General features: G+C 49.4%; 1 protein-coding gene across 1 annotated transcript in view; it reads left to right on the top strand.

Annotated features, from left to right (window-relative positions):
* The window catches only part of tmem178bb (transmembrane protein 178Bb), a 55,152-nt gene extending 33,802 nt beyond the window's left edge, over positions 1–21,350 (top strand). Inside the window, exons 3-4 of the mRNA XM_067254551.1 lie at positions 17,985–18,122; positions 19,209–21,350. Of these exons, the coding sequence (XP_067110652.1) occupies positions 17,985–18,122; positions 19,209–19,459 (389 nt within the window). The 3' untranslated portion in view covers positions 19,460–21,350. The remainder of the gene's footprint in view (positions 1–17,984; positions 18,123–19,208) is intronic.
* The last annotated feature ends 3,519 nt before the right edge of the window (positions 21,351–24,869 follow it).

Raw genomic sequence — 24,869 nt, 5'->3', positions numbered from 1 at the left:
TTGTTTAATGAGCAGATTAAGCCGCAGGCTTATCGTTGACAGGGCGGGTCTTAAGGAGCTGATAGGCCTAATTGCCCCGCCTTGTTTCTAAAGTGATGGCACCAACCCGAAAGGGGGGGGGGGGGGGGGTGCATGGGGTGAAAGGCTGTGTGGGGGCGTCTAATATGGACAAAGTGCTGTCCAAATGTTGGGATAGCGGCGATCGATGGAATAACTTGAACAAATAAGACCCACGTTGTGGACAGGGCCGAAGAGACTTCCCCCGGCTGCAAAATGATTTCACCTAAGTGTGATGGAGTTCTCTGTGAGACTCTGTGGGTTTGTTTGTAACGACGCTCGCCACCAATACGTTTACAGGAGTCCGAGTAATCACTTCTCTTACATTATTCAGACTCGCCTCGCCGCTCTGGGAATGGGAGTGAATCCAAAGGTCAGTCGGCACTGCTCCACCACCCCCCTTAGTCCTGAACCCCCCACCCCACCCCTAGGAATTGTTGCTGACTCATCCATGCACAGCCCTGCTCTGTCCACGGTTCAGGCTAACTGGATAAAGGTAGGGACGTGCTCCCTCGGCCTCTGGCAGGAAACGTGAGCAGGACCGGGCCCACAGGGCAGGGCATGACCCCATACAGCCACAGTTCCACACAGTAGCTATGGTTCCAGCTGTTGGGCCAAAAGGTCAAATGCCAATGCTTGGCAACGTGTTTTGGTAAGCCTTCGGCTATTTCCACATTTGGGTGCCTGAAACCGATTTGATCAACAAAGCAAAGAGTCGGGGACAAAGTTATCGCTATTACAAATCTTAGTCCTGTTTCGCAGAAGAAACGGTACACAAAAAAAAGCGTACAGGATTTACTTCAGAGGGTTGGGTGAGAACTGTTGCCGGACTTGTAGTTTGTGGGCTGTAAACTTTTATGGGGCAAGATGTCAACTTGCTGTAGCAGAGTGAGATGAGACTCCCTTAGAAGAGTCCACAGTGAGTGGTGTCCCATTAATATTCATGGGGAACTAGGAACCGGCGATAAATAAATAAACATTGCACAAGCTAAGCCTTAAAATTGCAATCATCGTCACACCCAGACAGCCGGCCTGGGATCACTGTAGGCAGAGCAAGAGGTTGTTGGGAGGGGGGGGGGGGTGTTGAGTGGTGGAGTCTTTCACCCACACCCCACCCCCCACCGTGAGTGTGTCATCTGAAAATTACCCATAGTGCCCTGAGAACTTCTGGCAAGTCTCCCTGAGCTACAAGCCGTCTGTCTTTTACCTCCCCAGACCAGAGAGAGGAGGAGGGGAAGGGTTCCTGACCTACCGGAGGTGGACTGAGGTTCTGTTGCCACCGCCGACCACGTCCTCGGGGACAGGCCTGGATTAGAGGGCCTGCTGGTGTGTGGACGGAGCTCATTTATTGCTCCAGTGGGGGAAACTTAATGACGTCTGCTTAATCGCTCCGTCTGGATTTATTCAAAAAGGAAAACTATGTTTTTCCAAATTGAAAAAACTCTTCGAGTGTGCACCCTTATGGTGTGAACCTTAAAAAATAATAATAATAATTTTAAAAAAACATTATGACTTTGATGTCTTCGTCTATGATATTTCCATACCTACAGTTCAACTTTTGGGGAAATATTCACCAGAAGGGTGATGATGGACGAAGCAGAGGAAGAACACCACTGCTGTTACTGGAGATAATCCTTTCAACTCGAATTGTCTCAAGGCTTTTCCTTTTTTTTTGTGTGTCTGTGTGTATTCAGGCAGTAAGACTACTCTAGTTGAAAGGATTTATCCTGAGTAACAGCAGCGTTGTTCATATTCTAATGGTGGCTTTGCATGAGGGAGCACATCATGTTTGCTACGGCACGGCATGACTGTTGTGCCTAGGTCTCTCCCTCACAGTCTCTCCGCTCTGTGCATAATCGATGACTGGCTTTTTGATCCTCTTCAGCCAGTGAATGATGGATTGTATGCTAAATTCCTCCGATGTACAATTTATGAGATTGAATTTGGTTAAATGACAGCATTGTGACCCAGTGTACATGATGATTTAGATGAAGTATTAATGTGAATGTGTATCGATGCTGATCAGCCTGCAAATTAAATTGGTGAGACAGATGACTATTTTCTGTTGGATAGCCTACGATACAGTAAATTAGCTATACCGTAGTAGGATATGATTTAATACATTAATGGTTTGGTGTGGGCAAGTTACTGATATGTTAAACTAAATAAGAGCAGTGAGTTCAAAAAAGGGGAATTAAAATGATTTAAAAGTGTAATTTCATGGAATCCTCACAATGTCTTCGGCGGTGCATTTGGAATATAATCGTTTGCGCTAAGCCACTCGATGACTCACTATATTTGTCCGTGCAGATAATCCTTTTTCTCTGCGCGTGAGCTTTTTTTTCTTCTTCTCCCTCATCCTCTGAAAATAGCACTTTCCCCCATCTCTTTCCCCTCCATTCAAAATGGATGGCGGAAGACCTGTGCCTCCACCGTCGACACACACACACACACACACACACAAAGTCAAGTGTATGACTCACTGATGCCCCTTCATCCAATCGGAGAGAGCTTTCTGGTCAGAGAATTTGCCTGTAAAAGCCACCCTTACCTATTGTGATAACCTCACTCACTCTCAGATAATTCTCCCTTGTTCCCTCGCCGGTTTCTACAGAGTAAAACTAGACTACTTAGAGCTACTTAAGCGAGGCCTGTCAGGAGTGTGAAGTGTGTGTATATATATATATAGACGTTCTGTTCAGTAATTGGCCTGAATAAGTTATCCTTCAGTGTTCGGTGACCCTGTTAATTGTTTACCCCGTTGTGTTTTAACATTGTAAATGTGCATTGGTAAGGCTCGTTCAGATTTGCCTTCCTCGTGCACCATTTATAACCTCACACGCGTCCCTCATAGAATCATTTACATTTAGCCAATGAACGGAGGGTGGAAAGAATTCCTCTCAGAGGATTGAGTTGCTACCCTGAACATTAATGAAAGTGGGGATTGGATTATAACACGAGCAAACCAGTGGGGCATGTGACCTTTGTCCTCTGGGAGGACTGACCAATGGGTGCTGGCGTGGCTCGGCGATGTGGGAGGGGACGCCACTTCACCCCACGGTGGCCTGTTTCAGGAACTCGTCGGGGACATTGGCATATCTAGGAAGAGCAGATTTGGGCGCCACAATCGTTCAATTTAGCAATGAGGTCAACGAAAGCTCAAAAGCAGGCCTCCTTGCTCTTCTAAGAGAGAGTTAGAGAGAGAGAGAGAGAGAGAGTTAGAGAGAGAGAGAGAGAGAGAGAGAATGGATGAGTTTCCCTGCAGCAGATCAGCCTCTAAATCTGAGCAGATTGTGTGTGTACAGTACGCACAGTTTGCCTGTGTGTGTGCAGGGAGTGAGGACGTGCGAGTATTGACTCGTACCAGCAGGGCGGTGGAAGGTCTCTGGCTCTAGGCCAGCCTTTGGCTCAGCATCCCAACGTTGCTGTTGCTCTGAGGGCAAGATGAGGAGATACACAAACAAGGATGCACTCGCCGAGTCCACGGCGTGGGGTTCAAGAGTCACGGCCAGGGCGCTGAATCTGTACTCTGATCTCTCCTCAGCTCTCCACCCACAAGAAAAAAGATTTTTCCGACTAAAGTATTTCTGGCCCCCATCGAAGCATGACGAGGCTGCCAGTTCCTGCTCGTTCGTTCATCATTACCGTGTTACCAGCTGCACTTATCCACAGTCGGCTAAATCTACTTCTCCTTGCGCGGAGCTGTGTTGGTAGTTAATCGGCAATGTCACGCCAGAGCGGCAAATCCTCATCCAAATTAGGAATGCATCTCGTCATGAGTCGCATTGAAGAGAAAGCTTGAGCAGTCACAGAAAAACCATTGCAGTCTCTTTCTCCTGTCCAGGCTGATAAACACGTTAATCCACAGTCATTAGCTAATAATTATTAATTTGGAACAGACCAAAAGCCGGCGAAAACCGGGCAAATAGGCCATTTGTGCAGCACTTGAGAGCTGATGCATACCCAGCCCGCATTGTGCAGCTGCCCCTCGCGCTGTATCGCACGCCAAACGCCTGGGCGAGCGAGGTGGCGATGTGTGTGCCATTAGTCGCTACAGTTGACACTTGCCCTGCAGAATCATTGCATCATCCTGTGTAATTGCTGGACTCTCAGAATGGCCCCCGGGTGACCAATGAGGTTGTTGCTTTGCCATCATCACCTCACCCCTGCTTATCTCTAATGGTTATCCGTGACAGGGAATGGTCACTCGTCATTGTAAGGCATTGCTACCCAACCCAACAGTCCTCTTACTGTTTCCAGATGTTTCTATAGGAAATCCACACCAGGACAGCAACAACCCCCGAAAGTTTAAAGTTCAGTAACATCTTGGAGTTCTACTACTTAGGAACAGCACTTTCTCGGTCCAGAAATAGACCAGGAGTCTTCGGGCTTCCGAGCAGAATAGCTTGTGTGTGTGTTTGCGCGCGTGTGTGTGTCGTGCCAACGAGTTCATTCACCATCGTTTTCGTAGCCAATCGCCGAGGAGAACCAGGAGTCTAGAATTCTTCTCCCTCCCATGAAGTCCTTCGCTAACTGGCTAATCCACTTGGTCACACCAAAGACCGGCGAATCCACCAGCCCCCAAATCCTCAAGTCATTTAGGACCCAAAGAAAAAGGAGAGGGAAGAAGCTTAGCCCACTATGACCGACTGCCATAGAAGATTTCACACCACGCTGTTATGTAATATATACTCCTGCCCCGCAGTTTACTGTCATTTGCTTTAACTCGGTATCCTTAAAAAATGATATTACTCTGACATTCCGTAATGTGCAATGTGTGTGGGAGACCACAGTGTAATACCCGGGCGTCTCAAGTCGTGGTGGGAGCTAAGAGAGAGCCTAATAACGTGAAATATGTGCTCAACTAGGTCGCAAACACAAGTCTAATGTGGATTCTGCTATTGTAAGAGTAAAAAAAAAAAACACTTTCACCGGAGATGTTTTTTTCTTTTTCCTATCACTTCTAAACGTTCTCTTCTTCAAGGTTGTTGTGAGCGTTAAAGCTGGCTTCTTTGTACACCTCTGCTTTTCACACGTAATGAGAGTTCAGTCCGGGGACAGATAACAACATTAGATAGGAGGACAGGAGGGGAGGGCCTATTGATTTACAGGAAGGCCTTTGGCTGGAAACCTTGTGGGCTGAAGGCCTCACACACGCACACACACACATAGGTACACACACATGCAAACACGCAAATACACACAGACACACACACACACACGTCAGCCCCAGGGACAAGTTTGTCAAAGCGTCCTGGATCCGGGCAAAGATTGGAGTGGATTGACAGGTGTGAGAGGCGTACCAGGGAAAGGGCAGCCAACACAGAAGGCCCCATTCAGGACCAGGTGAATGATAATACCTTCTCTCTCTGGAATAGTGTGTGTGTCTGCGTGTCTGTGTTTTGTGTTTGTTTTTGATCTGCGCGTGTCTGCCCGTCTGCCTACATGCGTGCGTGTTTTGTCCTTGTTCAACAAACCTGATTTACCAGATTTTTGTTAGTCCTGCTGGAAGCCACGGCGCTCTCAAAAGACCTTACAGCTACGTACCCGTGTCGTTCAGGATGTCTTTCATCCGTGTCGCATGCTCTTGCATCTCACATGACAATCGCCGTAGCACGTGTAATCGCACAACTCAAATTCATCAGACATCGCAACATCAAAGCTTGCAGGAGCACCATGTGGGCAGTGTGTCACACAGCCATTGTTTGGCCACCGTAGCCAACAGGACGGCATACAAGGATTAGAGATTGTGGCGGCTTCATTTAGGCCACAGAGATTTGGGATTACGCGCCGAGAACCCCCGTATATGGAAAGCTGTTCTATTCTGGATCCCTTTCATCTAGCAATCGTCGTCAGATTATTCCGGGAGGGAGAGGAAGTCCGATGCTGTCACGCTCTAGGAACCAGGCGGGGCCGGAGATGTCAGTGGCGTTAGACTAGCCAGTGGTCATCGCGCACTGCACTGTCAAACGGACGATTTGGTGGGGCTTGAGCTTTCTGCTACATTAACTGCATCCTGAAGAAACGGCTTCTGCCGCAAGGCTGTTTATCTCCGTTTGTGTGTATTTAACAAGGGTCAAACTGTCCTCATCCGGACAAACAATTCCCATTCCCCAGGAGGGGTCAGAACGCAGCCAATAAATTTGCCTCTGTCATTTCCTTTTAAGCTCTATTCTACCCAAAAATGGTAAATGGCGCCTGTTTTAATTAATGCATGTTTGCAAAAAGGTTTACACGCTGGCCGTTTGACAGTGGGTGTCGAGAAATGGGGAGTCCGTTCTGGCCAATGGGAGAACGGAAGCCTCCCATTGGCCAGTTCCCCTGGTGTTCGTGTGCAGGCGCGTTGCGGCGTGGGGCTGGGGTTTAAAACCAGCAGCCCGTGTGCCTGGTCCTCTGCACTATCAGAGGACAGACTTGTATAGGGGTTTGTCAGGTTTGCTGCTCAGCTGCACTCCTTATCAGCTCAGTACATGTGGGCAGCTGCTACAGGAGTGTTTGGAGACACCAAGGTCATCTCTCTCCTTTAACTCTTCCTCTCTCCCTCTCCTCTGTCAGTGTCACTACAATAAAAAAAAAACGGATAGGGTTTTGTCATGTGAATACATCATGCATTGTCGATTGTACCGCGCGGCCCTGTGGAAACGCACAGGGCCGCGCTAAGCCGAGAGCCAGTAATTCAGCGGGAACCATCTCTAAGTGAGATGCGTGTGTGTGTGTGACTGCAGTGGCCTCCCCCCCCCACCCGCCGTTTAGCGCCATCCCGCCTATGGCGCCAAGCGACAGGTGTCACAGATCCTGTGGTCGGCAGGCCTCATTTAACCAATCAGCAGAGGCTGCGGAGGTCACAGGCCCCCTGGGGGGTGTGTGTGTGTGGGGGGGGGGGCGACACTCCCCATGGTGGGAACCATCAGAGGGTGTGAGAAAAGAGAGAGGCGACAGGAGGAGGGGAGAAGGATACTGAACGCTCGGGCCCAAACAGCCAGCTAACCAGCCCTCCCTCCCCCCCCTCTTAACAGTCGGATCTGTCGCTCGGCACGACAGGGGCCGCTACCCGCCACAGCTTCACTGGCAGCTGCGTCACAACGAGCGTCTATAAAGGTCAATCACGGCAGGACAGAGCACCCGCCCACCCGCGCGCCGTCTTAAAGCTGCCATATAGCCTTAACGGGGCGGCACCGGCTTTCATCGTCATGGGACGAATATCGTTCGCGTTCCCCACGTGTTTATAAACAGTCGCGAACAACCAGTAAACCACACAGAGTGCCCAGACACGGCCTGTTAGGGATGTGTGACTACTGAGTGGGTGTCCTTGGGAACGTGCTTTGTTTTTTCTGTTCTGTCTGACAGTTGCGACTAGTTGGCTCCGGGAATAAGCAAAATGACCGAGAGCCACGGGAAGGTGTTACGTCTGTACTCGTCTTGTTCGTTCTCCGTCAGAAATGCGTTTCCTGCGTGGGGATGGGTGACATTGCAGAAATAGCTCCACGGTTGAAGTTAAACAAACGGTAGAAAGAGGTGTTTTGTTCGGTTTTTCTCAGACTCGAGCTGGACAATGACTCACTTATCTTACCGGTGAGAGGTTGAATTGTGTGTGACTTGCCGCAGCTCAGGATTTGACAAAGTCTTTCAAAATTGTTCCCTTTCTCCCTCTTACTCTCACTTGTTCTCTCTCTCTCACACACATTTGTATTTAAACAGTGACAGTACCTCACTTTTACCCTCAGGGTTATAATATCCACAAACAGCCTACCAGACTCTAGGCTCAAAGTCTTTTGACACAAATCCTCGAGGAACCCCACAGTAGTACCAAGGGTCTTTTCAAGTTCTACGTTCCCAAAGAAGGGGGGCCAGAGGCTGGAGAAAGAAGGTGAGGTGAGGTGGAGGCTGGAGGCCGGAAAAAAACGAACGACAGAAACAGAGGGGATGAGAGCTGAACGGCGCAGAGCGCCCTGCGGGGGCGTTGGCTAGGGAGGGCCGGTGTGGGTGGCTCTGTCCTGGGTGACGGGACGAGCCCGAACACGCCTCGTTCAGTACCGGCCAGACACCGTGCCCGGCGCAAATCACTTATCTCACTGCTCTTATCGACGCTGATATCCACTGACCCCCCCCACCCCCCCCCCCGAGAGCTCCTGAACAGAGTGGATTCCTGAACCGTTCGCTCCCAGTGTAATTACGGCTCTCAGGTACCAGGGTAGGGGTCATCAGGGCGGGGATCGGAGAACGTGCCGCCCGCTGGCATCGTCGTGCGCCAGGGGGGCCGTGGGGGGCCAGGGGGGCCGCGAGGGACTCGTCCTCCTGGCACCCCGGCCCCCCCCTTATCGAGCTCCCGAAAAACTGAAGACGTAATTACTTTCTATCCCTCTCTCTCTCTCTCCCTCTCCCTCCCTCCCTCCCTCCCTCCCTCCTCTCTCCTCTCTCTCTCTCTCTCTCACTCCTTCTCACTCGCCCTTCCTGTTTTACCCCGCCGCTCCAGTTAACTCCCCTCTATTAGTTCTGGCGAGCGAGGTAATAAAAATGAAATCACGGAATATTCCGTCGGTGCGTTGGAGGCCAAATGAGTGACAGGCTCAGAGCCACTCAGGGCCGTGTAGTTCAACAGGATTAATGGAAGAGGAAGGAAAAATGGTCTCTTTAATTGGAGTGTGGGATCCAAGTGTGTGTGCGTGCGTGTGTGTGTGTGCGTCCTCGGCTCTGGCCTTTTTATGAAATGTCCTTCCCCCCCCCCCCTTCACTGCGTCAGCTGACTCGAGCGTGTCGGCGAGGCACAGCGGTTCAAGTCAACGACCCCATGTGATCCGATGAGGTGTGACCTCACGGATGACTGTCAGCGGGTGCGGTCCAAAGGCAGAATGACTTTGACCCACGGTAATGGAGGTGCTTCGATTTTCAAAGACCACCAAGTCTTCATACGTGGTAAGAAAAGAAAAACAAAAACAAAGCTTGGAGAAAGCTATGCTCTCGTTTTTATTTTTCGGCTCAGCACACTTACATTTAGTCATTTAGCAGACGCTCTTATCCAGAGCGACTTACAGTAAGTACAGGGACATTCCCCCCGAGGCAAGTAGGGTGAAGTGCCTTGCCCAAGGACACAACGTCATTTGACACTGCTAGGAATCGAACCAGCGACCTTCTGATTACTAGCCTGATTTTCTAACCGCTCAGCCACCTGACAACCCTTAATGCTCACAACCGCCCCTATACCTCACCCTCATTGGCAACCTGGGTTACCTGGATTCCTGCCGTTACCCGCATAAAGGGCAGGGCAAAATGGCCAGTTGAATAACTGTAATCATCCTATGAATTGAGCGCATTTCACTCACCCAGGAAGTATAGAACGAAGCTTAAAATGTTCTTCACAGGGAGAAGGTGACTCATCCGACACCTGGTGGCTGCAGGGAGCTGCCTCGGCCTCCCTCCCTGGGTCCCGGTGTCCCCTGGGTTCCTTCCCCAGCCTCTCCAGACACATCACAGCAGCCTTGACACCTACAACGGAGGATTTGTCTGCCAAAGCATTTACAACAGAAACACCACCCACCACCACCACACACACACACACACACACACACACACACACACACACACACACACACACCACTCTCTGGCCCCGAGCAGGAGGGTGTGTGTGTTCTGTGTGAGATACGCAGAGGCCATGACTAGGAAGTGCCAAGATTTCTCTCTGCTGCCCCCGCCCCCCCCCCCCCCCCTCCCCCCGAGTCACTCCACCATCCCCTCCTCTCCTTCCTGTCTGCCTCCATCCTGCACAGACATTTGCATGAGGAAAGCTTCCAGTACCGTGGCCCCTGCCAAGCAACTAAGGATGTGACAGTTTAGCATGCGGGGAAGAGTGGCTGTGAGCCGAGCTGCACTTTCATCCTCGTGGAACGAAGGAGGAAGTGACAGAGGGATAGAAACTCCCTTCTCTCTTATTTGTCCGCCACTAAAACCTCGCGGTGCGGTGCATTCGGTTTTGGCAGCGCAGATGAAAAGTTAAAGTAAAGATTTTTGGTAAAACACATCCCGGTGACTCGTCTTCGCCCCCCCTACGCGATTTCCAGCGCCGCTTTTCAACCCTCGAGACTCATTTCTGGCAGGTTGACCTTCAGCTGAACCTACTGTTCCCGCTTCACGCAGACTTCACAGCTTGCTCTCGTATTCCGTACGCGCGTCGGCGCCTCATATAAATTTCCATGTCTCTGCACAAGGGGTGCCTGTGCATGCATGACAGCACCTTATCTGTACCTGCGTGCCACAGATAAGGCTTCCTCTTTTCTGGAAGTTTCCGACATTTATAGGCGCGGCATAGTACGGTCAACGTAAAGCGGGATGGCGCAAGTGGAGGCCCAGTCTGAACCGTAGCTGTTCACACGGCACAGATTACTGCGTTTGTGGGACTATACCGCAGCATGTCATGACTTAAAGCTCAGGCGGGCTTTGCGACTCAGCGATGGCGCCTCAACTAACTTAACGCGAGGCAAGGGGGTGGAGCGGTTGAGAACGCTTGAGACAGCAGCTTAAGAGCTCTCCCCCCGGCAAGGCCTTCTCCCTGTCACCTCCCAGTCTTTCTCCTCTTGTTGTTTTCATAACCTCGGCCTCACAACTTCTCCTCGCCCTTCTCGGTCTCCTCCCCCGCCCCCCCCCCCGCAAAAAATGCTTTCCAACCTCAGAAACTCGCTCGTTTGCTTTCCCCTTAATCGTGACGCGTTATTTTTCTTCTTCCCCTGCCTCGTTCGGTCCCCCTCTCCCTTTGTCTCCCACCTCCTTCTCTCCCCCCTTCCGTCTATCCATCTCTGTGTCTTCCGGGCTGCTTTCCCATCCAGATAAGAGTGTCCCTCGGCGGCGGTGGCCGACGTGCTGTCCCGTCCGTGTCCGACACAGATAAAAATAAAAAAAACTCCCCCCAAAAGTGCTGAGTCGCCCGTCCCGTTCTATCACTCCGCGCGGAGATACGGCGACAGGGGAGAGGCGCGGCCAGCGGTGGGGGGGGGGGGGGACGGGGGGGGACTGTGGAACGGCGACCGTTAGGAGGGGCTTCGTGCGAAACGGACACTTTAATGATGTCACGGCGCCGCCCCGCGCCGCCCACTCGGAGCTTTCAGCGCCTTCCTCCATATGCCGCTATCCCAGCCGTCCCTCTGTTTCATGGCTTCAATAAAATCGGTCAACCTCGACAATTGATTCAAAAAGCCTTATTAATGAAAATAAATTGCTATTCCAAAGTGGGGAGGATATGTTCTGTGACTTGAAAGCGGTACAGCCCCCAGGCCGTCCCCAGAAGGTCTCTGTCCATCCCTGCATGTAACCCACTGCTGCAGTATGCTAGCCCCTCACAGGCTACAGTAATTATTGATAGTCTGCCATAGCTGACCCATGAGCTGTAGTCTTTCCAGGCTTATAGATTGAAAGTGATCCCCAGGGCAGTTTGTCGTGTCACATTTGTTTTGCGGTTTCCCAGTTCCCTCCCCGTTTTGATCCCTAGTTCTGACCTTGATGTAGCGGGGCTAATTAAATGGCACAGCCAGGGATCTTTTCTGCTCCTTTTTTCCGCTCTCGTCTCTTGATGAGATTACCATGGTTGGAGCGCATGCTTCCTCCCTCTTGATGTAATTAGACGACTCCTTACGACGATCGCCAGGTCATTCGTAAGGTAAACACCCCGTTCAATGCCGCGCTTTGTGTTGAGAGGGCAAAGAGCGTCTGCCGCGTGCGCGGCCCTCTGAAGGCGGGCTCCGTCCAACACCGACAAAGTCACCCCCCCCGGCGCGGCCCCCCGTCGCCGTGGCGACGCCGATAACGAGCGCGTTGTCGCGGGGGACGCTCTCGCACGGCAGCTGTCCTGTCACTGCGTCCCCTCGGCCTCCGTGCCTCCCCCCCAGGAGGAGATGATTGACCGCTCGGTACTCCGCCCCCGGGCCCCCCCCCGGTGATCCCCAGGACCCTCTGTCCCCCCCCCCCCCGCCTCATGCCCATCTGTGATTGGCTGTTCCCCCCCCCCCCCGGGGAGCGATGTGTCATGAGTTGCCAGCTGTCAGCGACGGACACTCGTTGTCAATCACGGGGTCCCCGCTCCCCGGGGAGACTGGGACCACGAGCGAACAACCAACCATATGCCTCCGCCTTGAGGAACGCACTCGTCCTCCTCAGTTTTACTCCATACAAGCCAGAGGGGCCTGTCAAGGGCTCCTCTCAGCCAATCGCGCACATGTTTATAGAGGGACGGACAAGGATTGGTCCTGGCTTTTTTTTCCCCCACCCCACCTGATCCAGCCCTCTCTCCCTCCCGCCTATCCCTCCCGCTATCTCTTGTAATTTGATTTTGACTCTCCATTGTTTTCTCCCCAGTGGCGTTTGACATCGGGTAATGAAATTAGGCTCTATTACCCCCCCAGTGAGCCGCAGCCGGCCTCCTAAACGAGGAGCCGAAGAGCGAGCTAAGGGCAGCAAAGAGTCAGCGATCCTCCGGTTTTCCTCCAGAAAGCAAAGTCTTTTCTGCCCGGCCTCTCCCGCCTCCTTCTCCCCCCACCCACCCCCTTTCCCTCCTCCAACATACAGCTCTCCCCCGTTCCCTCCAACCACGGGCGCTTAGCCACCATGAGTCAAGATGACGCCAGCAACCCACAGAGCGCCTGGACGCAGCGCTGGCTCCGTGACTCGCCGGCCTTCCTGACAGGGCCCCGGCGCGAGGGGGGGGGGGGCGTCCTCTGGGAAGATGGCACAGAGAGAAAAGCCTTTTCACCTGCGCCGTGAGGTCAACAAATTCCCCCTCCCTCCCCTGTGCCACTATTCCTCTGGAGGCGGATAGCGGGCACACTTCCTCTCCCCCCCCTCCTTTTTTCTTTCTTTATTTCTTCCACCACCAAAAGCTATTTCCCTTTTCTAAAGGGGCTTTTCATTGGCACATTTGTTCTGGAGCAGACAAATATAATTAAAAGGGAAAGTGGAAGCACAGGGCTCAACAACAGCAACCCAGTAACCCACAGAGAGACACAAACGAAAAGCAGGCTGTTACGCGCTGATACTCTAAACAAATGAAGTTGCCTATTAGCCACAGTCACTCACAGCGTCAGGGAAAAACAACGTTATGCCAGTCTACGTGTTTTTATCTTTTCCGTAGTGATCGGAAGTCCACTAATCGCTCAAATGTCATCATTTTTCATTTCCAAATGCAAGATGATGCATTTCAGTTCCTTTTGCACCTTGTTGCATTTGGTTATGCTATTGCCTCCTCTCCTGTCCTGAAAGGTAAAGCATGAATACACTCAATAATTATATCCCGAAATTCGGGGTGTATATGCTCTTATCTTTGAACAAACAGTGTCAGATTTTGGTAGATATTGTGACAAGGAATGTTTGACATATGCTTTTGTTGTCCCACATTTGCATGAATGCTAGGTGAGTTCTTCCTGACAGATTGTTTGTCTACATCTTGACGTGATATGCAATACTGGGTTGGAATCTCGCAACAGACTTCTCACTCAGGCAAACACTGTGTGGAATGCTGACGGCAATTAGGTGTAAATGTGTGGCAGGTGTGTCTGTCAGGATCTCTGCGTCTGTGTACATGCCTTCATCAGGAGTGTATCTGTGTGTGTGATGGTGTGAGTGCATGTGTGCGTGTGTGTGTGTGAGAGAGAGACAGAAAGCCTGTAATTAGCCTCTGTCTCTGGTTTAGCCTAGTTGGAATCACGGGCTGCTCTGAAGGTGTGTATGCTAATGATAGTGGAGCAGGTGCAGTTATCCTCCAACTAACAGGACAGACAGAATGTACCCATGTACACAGTTATTGGCCTTCTGCTTTGCCCAGATACATCCAAGCTTCTTTTGACACTGGTGAATATCGCTGTTAATCGCAGACATGTACAACCCTCGCTGATTTGCATGCGGGTGCGTGTGTGTGTGGGTGGGTGCGCCAAATGTGAGAGAAACGAGCAGAGCACAGCTCAGTATGTTGATGTGGAAAACTTTGCGAAATTGCACCATTTCGACAAGATTCGGCCATATCGTCCACCATGCAGTGCTCCAATATGACTGAACCATCTCAAGAGGGTTTTAGAAAGCTGTCAATAAGTGGAGATGTTTGTTTGGAAGCTTGGGCCAGTTAAGGAAAATCCCCAGAACGATTCCCAGTTCATGCGGGTTAATTATATTTGGATGTTGCATTGTGAGTAGCAGTCTGTATTCCCACAGAGGATTCCTTCAGCAGAGTCACTGACGGCAACCTTGCGGTCAGCCAGAGGCCTAAGGGAGCTGCCATCTTGGAAACGCATCGCGTGTCTGGGTCTCAGAGAGAGGAATCAATTTCAGTGAGTAATGGAATTGCGGCCATCGATTGCAGATACCTAGATTTCCAAAAGCCGTCCAGGGCTTTTCCCACAACTTATTTTGGACGGTAGGATAATATACACAACCCCCGTCTAAGTCTTAATGGTGTCTGCCAAAAAGGCACCAGATGAACTGAGACATCATTTGCATAAACGAGTTTATACGTCTCTCAACAGGCCACTCTTAGTCAGTTGGCGACCTTTGTTTCGACTGTCTCGGCCGTCTTGTTTGATCCAGCGAGGCATTCTGTGGAGGTTTTGCATTTGCGCAATATCTCCCTCCTTCATTTTCTTAGGGTTTACATTTTTACATTCAGTCATTTATCAGACGCTCTTATCCAGAGCGACTTACAGTAAGTACAGGGACATTCCCCCCGAGGCAAGTAGGGTGAAGTGCCTTGCCCAAGGACACAACGTCATTTTGCACAGCCGGGAATCGAACCGGTAACCTTCAGATTACGAGTCCGACTACCTAACCGCTCAGCCACCTGACTCCCCTATACATACCCTGGTGAAAGCATATGGTGGAAAGAAGTGTGAGTGCACTGTCAACCCCTAGATCAGAGGGCTCAAGTGGAATACCAGAGGCGTCGCTAAGCTAAAGGGATATCTTCTGAACGTTCGGTTGCAAAAGAATACCGTAAACCAAGAAGTGTTGTTGAGGGAAAGGAAGAAAGCTACTACGTAAGACACACACACACACTCAAATCCACATGTTTACTATAATTGATTATGGTGCCCATCAGCCGCTGGTGAGGCATTTGCCATTTTTAATTGTACATGTATGCTCAGGAGGCTAACTGACAGCTACTAATGAGAGCCACACTCAGGAAGCTCAGCTCTGATGGCTCCCACTGACGTTGACGACATCTTGGAATAAAATCCGTCGACAGACAGCAGGAAAGGCAGACGTCAAGCTGGGCGTCAAGTCTTAGCCAAAGCTAGTCTGGAACATCCAAATGAGAACTGACACTCAGTTCAATCATCCATTGACTTAAAGAGATGGTGCAGCCCGCGAGTCAGGTATTTTCTTACTTATATAGGCTTACAGTACTCTGTGTGACTTTTCCGGCTGTGCCTCCACAGTAGGATACTCAGCACAGTAGGTCTATCTGAAGTATTATCAGTTCAATAAAATTCCATAATGGCAGAGGACCAATATTGACTTGGTTTTGTTTAGGCGGTGTTTTTACAAAGAGGATTAAAAGCCTGGGTCAATAATCGTAATGCACTTGCATATCCAATGGTCATTATTAGTGATCTTCTCAATTCAACCCCCCCCCCCTCCAAAAAAAATAGATTATGACAAAATAACGCTTCACTGTGACAAAAACAAAAATCTAGTTTGGATGAAAAATTGATTCGAGTGAAACGTTGAAGTGATTCTTTCAGCGAGGCTCCGAGTGCCTGACTGACAAGGCGGTCTTCCTTTTCTTCTCCTTGTCAGTTAAATGATGCTCAGTCTCTGTGTCGGAGAAGCGCTGACGACTACCTTTGTCAGCTTCTCGCTCTTCTATTCCCCCCCCCCCCCCCTCACCCGTCTCCCTCCCCTTCCCCCCCCCTCTATCTCCTCTCCCAAGCCGTTTCCCTCCACAGCAAATACAGACACTGGGGCTCTCGACTTCCATCTACAACGGAACTGGAAAAACCTGATATGAGAATCGGGATCTGACCTCGCTGGTCGAGCACGAGGGCGTTTGCGAAACAGTGGTGACGCAATGACGCTCCCAGATATCATCATTTTCTGAAATCGGTTTGGTGCAAACGTCTCATTCAGAGCTTGCCAGCTAGGATGTTGGGGTGCTGTAATGGCAGCGTGCTGCTATAGATCATATGTAAAGTATATCAGATATTTGTTTGGGTTTTCCCTGCTCTCCCGCTAAGACTTGTAATTATTGTGGAAAAGGGTGGACTCTCTCTTCCCCGTCGAGTTCTTTTTCTTACTTTGATTTTCATGTGGGTGACCTATACCTGTATCGTTTTTTTTTTGTCAACACCCCCCCCACCGCTCTTCTTTGTTTAAAGCACAGTGACCCGCACATACCTCTCTCTGTGTGTTGCGAGCTGGGCAGGTGCAGTGCGCCAGCCACAGAGTGGTGACGTTTATTTATTACCCCAGTGGGATCACGGACCAGATTACCCAGGAGGCAGTGCTGCTGGGCCGTGAAGGTTCCATAGTCCTCTCCCATCACATTAGTCTTCTTCCGCCACTAAACTAACACACACAGACACACACACACTCACCTGTACCTGCCGGGCTTGCAGGCTTTAGCAGGCACACAGGCTAGACACGAGAGAATGTGATGTGTCCCTAAATACACACACAAACAGAGGTCATAGAGACAGATACAGGGACAATACTGATCCGTTCTCCTTAAGCTGTACTTTGTATACAGATATGAAAAGAGTTGTATGCATGTTGGGGAAACTAAACCATGTATTTGTGTCTCAAAACCTTTAGAGTACATTCATGACCAAAGGGGTGTCGGAACTATTTGCAACAACAGAATAAAACTAAATGTCAATATAAAATCTGGAAAACCTTTTATAAGATATAATTTCTGTTTAGCTCCATACAGTTCTGACCAGAAAGCAGTTCTACATGTTGAGCCTTCATTCGGACAATAAAGTGAGACATCATGTAACCCTGTTCTGCGGCTCAGATACGATGTCTAAACGTGAAGAGCCGTCAGTCCAGGGGCCCGAGTAGAGAGATAGCAGCGTTCCCCTAATATGCTGGTGGGGGGGGGGGTCAGAGGGTAGGCTGGTTGTACCGGCTGACTGACAGGCTGCCTGACAGGCTGTTCCACTTGAGCTCCCCCTCCCGCAGAGGAATACGGACAGCGGCAGCGCGATGTGTCAGGAAACCACTTGGCTTGCACCACCACCGCTCGCCCTGATGCCCGTGTTGCTGTGGTACACGGTGCATATTTTTTATGTAATTTTTTTAAAGGATTTCGCGTCCCGTAGAAATCCGGCTACCGTTGTGTGATTTTATGCAAAGCGGCACCGAAAACCACGTTTTGGGATGCGTAGCTCCGAGAGAGAGCGCGGGGGTGAGAGCGCGGGGGAGTACGCGCGGGCTGAGTCGCCCCCGCAGGTCTGCGGTAGAAGCCTCGGACCCAGCAGAGGGTGGGAGTGCTCTCTGACGCCCCCCCCGCCACGGGGCGACTCCAGCGGCCCCGCGGAGGCCGCCCTGTCCCCCCTCACTCCCTCCAACCAGGCAGCTCAGCCGTGACATTGAAATCAACATGGGGGAGGGGGGGGGGACTGGGCTCAGAGCCGTCCGTGTTGAACCACGCTGTAGAAGCGGTGCCACAGGGCCCTCGCCCCCCCCCCCCCCCCTCCGTTGTCACTGTCATTCCCCCCCCCCCAAGGTGACACGTCCTGTCTTCAGAGCCACGTCTCACAGCTGAGGCTGTCCTTTTCCTGCCAGGCTTGGGCACTGACGGTCCCCAGTGCGGGGACAGCGCTAGGCAGTACTGTGTGTGTACCCGATTGAGCCGTGTGTGGGTTGATGATATTGCTACTGTGTTTACCTGTGTACAGTTGACTACCATACCAACCTTTCCCCCCCCCCCCCCTCCCCCCATGTCTATGCGCGTGCAGACTTGCGGCGGATGACGGCAGGCTTCATGGGCATGGCGGTGGCCATCATCCTGTTCGGCTGGATCGTCGGCGTGCTGGGCTGCTGCTGGGACCGCGGCCTCATGCAGTACGTAGCTGGCCTGCTCTTCCTCATGGGAGGTGAGTGAACCCTGAACACCAGAACCTTCCTCGCTCATGACAAGGAACATATTCAACAGCGGGTTTTTATTTTTTTTTATTTTTTTATTTTTTTACCTTCCTTGACTCCTTTCATGGGTCTCACAGATAGCTTTTGGATGAAGCCGCCGAGAAAGCAGTGTGACTTAACATGTCGAGTGTGTGTTTCGAGGTACTTGTGAGTTTGCTGATTGGAGTCACATTGACGTCGTGGCCCGCATACATTTGTCCCTTTTCCAGACACGTATCTGCTGGCTGTTTCTCTCCAGCTTGTTGGGAGGGCTGAGGGGCTGTAGTCGAGGCACGCTGGGAGCTCTCATTAGTGCTGCCAGCGGATTTTGATTAATGCATGAGAGCCGGATGCAGAATCTGCCTTCCTTATATATACACAGGAACACACACACACATTGATGCACAGACATACATGCTCACGTTTGCACATGCACACGCATACATGCGTACACACACGTACATTCCCACTCATTTCCCCCAGAGCACACAGGCAGTTGGAAAGTCACTCATCCTACATTGATATGATATGCAGACCCAAGCTCCCGTTCAGCAAAAGGCTAGCGGAGACTCAATTAAGATGGGCTCCGGATTAATGCAATGCCCTTCCGTCGCATAATGAGCAGGCAATTAAAAAGCCAATCAGGCTCCTAAGTAATACCCCAAAAAGTGGGGGATAGGCCAGGTTAGATTACAGTGGCCCAATCCCGGCTAAACAGCCCAGAGGGTCACACGCGGGGGCTCTGAAATGAAGCCAAAATGAAAGCCTCATCCACGACTTCAAACAGAAGGGAACGATGCAATTGTCAAGTCTAAAGTGAATGAAAATGTACTCTATTAGGACTGAATGAATATTCCGATTCTCTTGAGGGAACAGCTCAAAACGGCCCCATTACTTCTCAGAGGCAGGGGGTCTTTGAAATATCGCACTACATTAGAAGATATAACCGTCATTGTTTCAAACAGGAATTGGATTCGGGGTTATGTATGTGCGTAGACCTCACGTCTCTCGTTTTTTGTCTTTTTTCTTCTCTCCTTCTCTCCGCCGTCTCACCCCAGGAACCTTCTGCATCATATCCCTCTGCACCTGTGTGGCCGGCATCAACTTCGAGCTCTCCCGCTACCCGCGCTACCTGTACGGCCTCCCTGACGACATCGGCCACGGCTACGGCTGGTCCATGTTCTGCGCCTGGGGCGGGCTGGGCCTCACGCTCATCGCCGGCTTCTTCTGCACGCTGGCGCCCTCCGTGCAGCCCCTCCCCCGCTCCACCTGCCCCAAGTCCCGCCAGGAGAACGGCACGGTGTGCTAGAGGACCGGGCTGTCCGCCACCGTGGACCGCCTGACAGGACAGCCGAGAAGAGGCGACGAAGACCGACGAAGCGAAACGTCAACAAACGTGCAAACTAATCCCACGCGTTCATTTCGAAATCATCTCCGGTCTTTTCCTGGCTGCGGACATGTTTTTTTCTTTCTTTCTTTTTTTTAATCGTGCGTGTGTGTAATATAATGGGTGTCTTGAATCTGGTATCTAAAATTACAGTAAAAAAAAAATAATTATAAGACTGAGAAATATAATCAACGATCTGAAGTTGTGTTTGTCTGTTGTGGTGGAGCGGGGATGCCCAGATGGATGTTCCACGACAATGCCTTCTTTCAAGGAACGTTAGAGAAACATTGTGGGAGAATGTCCCGGAAAATGGGAGGGGGTGGAGCGAGCAACGCATTACTACATCTCGGACTGTGTCACAGCTGTGGTGGTCAGAAATGGAAACGATGGGCCATCTGAACTTCACAAGCCTGTCCTTAGTGTTTAGACACATAGCAGCGGGTAGCTGATGTCAGACAATGGAGTATAATGCCTGACGCCAATGAAAACTGATGCTGAACGAGCTCGCTGAAACTAGACATGCAAGAGTAGCCTAGACTGACTGCGGTGGAAGTGTTATGAATGGCACATTTATTTCTCCAAAGGAGGGGGAATCTCTCCTGGACAACATGACCTCTTTGGTGGAGCCTCCTGTGGGATTTTCGGGAACTCGAAAAACGAAGAGGGAGGAAGCGAACGAGGACTTAATCATATTGACTTGCCTAATGAACAAAATGCAGCAGTTATGGCTAGGTTGACTAATCGTGTATGCTTGAGTGGTTTCCCCTGATTGGTAGGCTACTGCTGAGCACATCCCAGGATATCCTCATTCTTGTACATTATTGTACAGAATATTCCAGAGAAACGACAGCCAGGACAAATTCCAATGTCGGAGCATTTTCATTCTCGTTATATAGGGCATCCTCTAAAATCCTTTCAAACGTTCCAGTATCATTTAACATTTTATACATGCATTCCTCTTTCTCTCATTTGTGTCTATTCCTTTTTACTGGATGGAAACCCTTCCATCCTTAGTGAGTGAGCTGTTGATTGAGTGTGTATGGAGAGAGTGGGACGTCTGTTTGTTTTTATTACATTGTAGTCATAGAAGTGTGTGTGGGTGTTTTGCGGTCTCTGTAGAAGAAAAAAATAAATCTGTTGTAGAAATTATTATACTATGACAATAAAGTCAAGCTCTGCCTTTAGGTGACATATGAAGGCGGAGTCTTTGATCTGAAAAAAAAAAAAAAAGAAAATAGAAAGATGCAGTATCCTGTTTAAACAACACACCCTGCTTTGGTCTCGACATCTTTTTTGGGAGGGACTGTTTTTTTTCCCCATGGAGGGGGCTCAAAAAGACAGGCTAGCGAGTTGTCTCGACGCCATGCTGCGGCTGCCTTAAGCGCGTCTGTAAGTGATTTATTACATCTGATGGGAACACGCCGACTCTCTTCCTGGGGAAATCTGTGTGCGTCTAAAGAGTGGCCCCGACTGCTCCTCCAAACACCCGGCTCTTCTCGCTCCGTGTGTTTCCGGGAGACAGCAGGTTTCCTGCAGGGCCCCTCTGCGAGTGAATCAAGGACAAGTGTGGAAGCTCGTGGTTTGAGGGTAGCGTACAGCTCGCGTTTCATCATGTCCCTCAAATGGAGTAGGTTGAAACATGTTCTTTTTTTTTTTTTTTTTTTATAAGGCAAGCACAAGTCATTCTGTAGTACCGTAAAACAGCAAGCACCATTTTGCTAGGATTGGGGGGAAAGCTCTTCTGTGCTTTCCAGGTCATGTTCAGCCACCAGCTTTACCTGCTCATATTTCATACACATGCCCACTGCTTCTCAGCCAGCACCATATTTAGGTATTTTATTTATTTTTGGCCTTGGCAGGACACAGAGAACCCTGGCCAAACGGACGGTGATGTATGTTGTCATTTGTCATCCTCCCCTTTATGACGCTACACAGGACCCTGACCTCTACGAAGGGTCACTTGACCTTGCTTATGGTGATGCGTTTGACAGAGCAGACATAAAAAAGACATTGGCATAAAAAATTTAATCTTCGCGTCAACAGAAGCAGCAAAACCTCATTTCGGGCGTAATTTAAACATGACACAAACACAAATCGACCAAACTCAGATGTGTGACTGTTAACCTGTAAAAGAGCGCCGCATACCAAACTCGGCGCGACAATCCAAGTCCTTCTGATATCCCTGGATCTTCGAGTTGAAGTCTATATGCTGATTGAGCAGTATGTCTATTTACTCAGTATGTAAGTATACAGGTTGAAAGAGCCACAGGGATAGATTAATAACAACATCTGCAAATTGGAACTCAATGTGTGCTTTGCACACTGGGATATTTCTCTCCGTAATAAGAAATATTCCTTGGGACACAAGCTGATAATGCAATTGGGCATGAAATTACATTAAAACCACTAGACACACTTCAAGAGCTGTGCCTCTAAAAAGAAAAAAAAAAGCTTGAAGCAACAGTGGAAGATAAGACCCGCCTTATCCCTTATAGTGGATAATTGTGATAGTGGGAATACTATGGAGGGGACCTGGAGGAGGGGGGACGGGAGAAGAAACCCCCCCCCCTCTGAATGGAGCACATCCAGCCTTATGTAAGATGATGTTCCTTGACATTCTTACGGCACATATTTATTTCCATCTATGAGGATTACACAACAAGGCTTTCATACAAAAAGGTTATCCACTGCTCGTACACACGCAATTCCTGCTTCCTTGTTTTTGCGTCATTCCGTCTAGGTTTTTGGTGCAGACGCGGTAGTGAAGCATGCGCTGACACACAATGGGACACTATTGTGTGGTACAATGTCACAAAAGCACACCTTGATGACACCGCACCTGAAGAAAGTTCTATTTATTAGAACTCTGCAAGGTCTTTACACTGCATCAACAAAGAAGCTAGTTGTATAGTTGCTGACTGAAAGTAGTTATTGACTATTGGGTGCTATAAACCCCTTCTGAAATCATTTCCCCTGAATCCCAGTATAAATGTATGCAGTCTGAAATGTATTAATAAATTCCTAAAAGTGTGTGCTTGACTAACATGTGAAGTTAATGGGAATGTGTGCTCAAGCTTCAGAATGGTGTATAATAGCAAAAAAACTGATACTGCAACTTTCATTCTGAACGGACGTTAAAATCTAAAGGATTTATCAACGTTTAACATCAGTACTGTGTCTGTTGAGTAAACTTGAAAAACGAATAAAAAAGGAATTTAAAAAAAGAAACCCTGGAAATGTTCAACTGTGGAATGTAAAATCATTACAAAAATAAATTTCATTGGTGTGTTTACTAATTACATTTGTCATCCTATGGTTTACACACAAAACGGCCACTATGCAACCTTTTATCTATCGGATATACATCTCATGCAAATTCAACTGACTTCGCCGGCCGCAGTTTTCAGTCGTAGCACTGCCATCTCCGGCCCAGCCCGAGACGCAGGTCCCGAGGCCAAACATGAAGGAGACGAAGCAGCATGTAAGTAAGAAGCTTAAACGGGGTGGTTTCTTAGACGTAGGCCTATACAAATCAATTGTGATTTGAACAACCGATTTCCTCGTCAGATCCAGACAGGGACGCTGGAGATAAAAGTGGAGGCGAAGGGCATTAGATCACATCAAAGAGGATGTCAGCCATGTTTCAGCTGCAAAGACTTCAGAGGATGAGAAGGGGAGGGCGGGCAAATCAGAAGTGAGATTGAGGGAGTGCAAAAAGTCCACAGCAGCTAGGCTCATTTGAAGAGACGATAATACATATGGTCTCGATGAATACTGCATGAAAGCATTTAGGCCAGCTGCGCTCGATCCATTCAAATCTAAGCATCAAGAGAAGCCAGCCTTAATTGTACCTGGCTCGGCCAACGATTTGCGTGCTTCCGAACTCTGTGGGTTTAGAATGCCAACGGAGACAGTTTAAGAACAACACTGGTTTGCAATAAATGTGAACATGATATAAACCTGTCGAATTATATAAGATGAATATATAATGCATTTTGGAAAGCATGACTGTCACATCGAAGTACATGCAACACAAAGAATTTGCCGAGCCCAACGTGAGCGCTTAATTTGCTCTTGACATTATCTGCAAACTGCTGCCTCTTCTGCGCGATAAAGTTAATTAGCCCGCACTGAAAGCATTTGAAGTGTCCTTTCAAACACTTCCACGGCAACTGGGGCCGGCGTGGTTGCCTACTGCAGCTTCTTGAACTGAATTATCTGCGAGAATCATACGAAGCTCGTCGCCTTCGGTCTCTTTGAACTGTTGGCAAGCCACATGAACAGGTGCTTGTGAGTTGATGAATATGTGGTATTGGGGCCTTAGCTTTGACAGTGCATTGATTAACTGTGCGTAATGCAATGCTTCAGTATATGACCATTAGAAATAGATAGAAAGACTTACCCGGAAACAAATCAAAGTCTTCAATTCTGGTCCTTAGGGCTCACTGTCCTGTATGTTTGAGAGGTTTCCCTGCTCCCACACACCTGATTCAAATGAAATGGTCATTATCAAGCTCTGCAGAAGTGTGATAACGACCCTTCATTTGCAGCAGGGAAACATCTAGAACATACAGATCACCGATTTAGACAATGCCTTGATTGAACAGAAGAAGAAAAAAAACAGACTCACACTTCCAAAGTGTCACATTTGGTCTTTTATTTAAGATTTAGTTTTTTCTTCCAGACCTGTGGAGAGATACAATTCCTTCAGCTCTTCGTTTTAGACTTATGTTGTGTGTTTTTTGTTGTTGTTGCATTGTGTAAAACCCATGGTTGGACTGAATTGGTTTCTTCAAGTTTGAAATCCTTAATCCACATTAATACTGTTGAATACTGAAAAGGTTGTAAGTACCCTAATGGAAAGTGACAAAAACTGAAGACCGTTAAACTGAATGAAGGGGTTGGCAGGGGATACAGGTACATGGAGGACTGGCCCCCAAAGTCTGCTCGAGTTGACCTGTGACTCCACTATCCCAGCACACATTCCCAAGAAACGACCGTTCAACTGACAAGGAACGTGACGGCGGGGGAGAAGCTGTCACGCGTCTACTTGGTGGATGACGGCGCTTCTAAAGCCTGTCTGCTCTCTACAAAGCCACCGTTTGAATTGATATCGATCCTCAAGTTGTTGCCTAACAATGATAAAAATGCGCTCTCTTCTATAAGTGAACGCGCTTGCAGTTTCCCCTGATTCTGATACCTTATAAAAATGCCATGCCAGAAAAAAAAAAAAAAAAAAAAACTCCCTAAGCCATGCCTTTATTTTGCACTACAATAAAAACCAAGGCATAAGCTTGTGGCAAACACAAGCCCATCATCACACATCATCTCT

The sequence above is a fragment of the Osmerus mordax genome, chromosome 17 (genome assembly GCF_038355195.1).
Source record: "Osmerus mordax isolate fOsmMor3 chromosome 17, fOsmMor3.pri, whole genome shotgun sequence".
Taxonomy (NCBI): domain Eukaryota; kingdom Metazoa; phylum Chordata; class Actinopteri; order Osmeriformes; family Osmeridae; genus Osmerus; species Osmerus mordax.
This window is presented reverse-complemented; position numbering and strand designations above follow the sequence as displayed.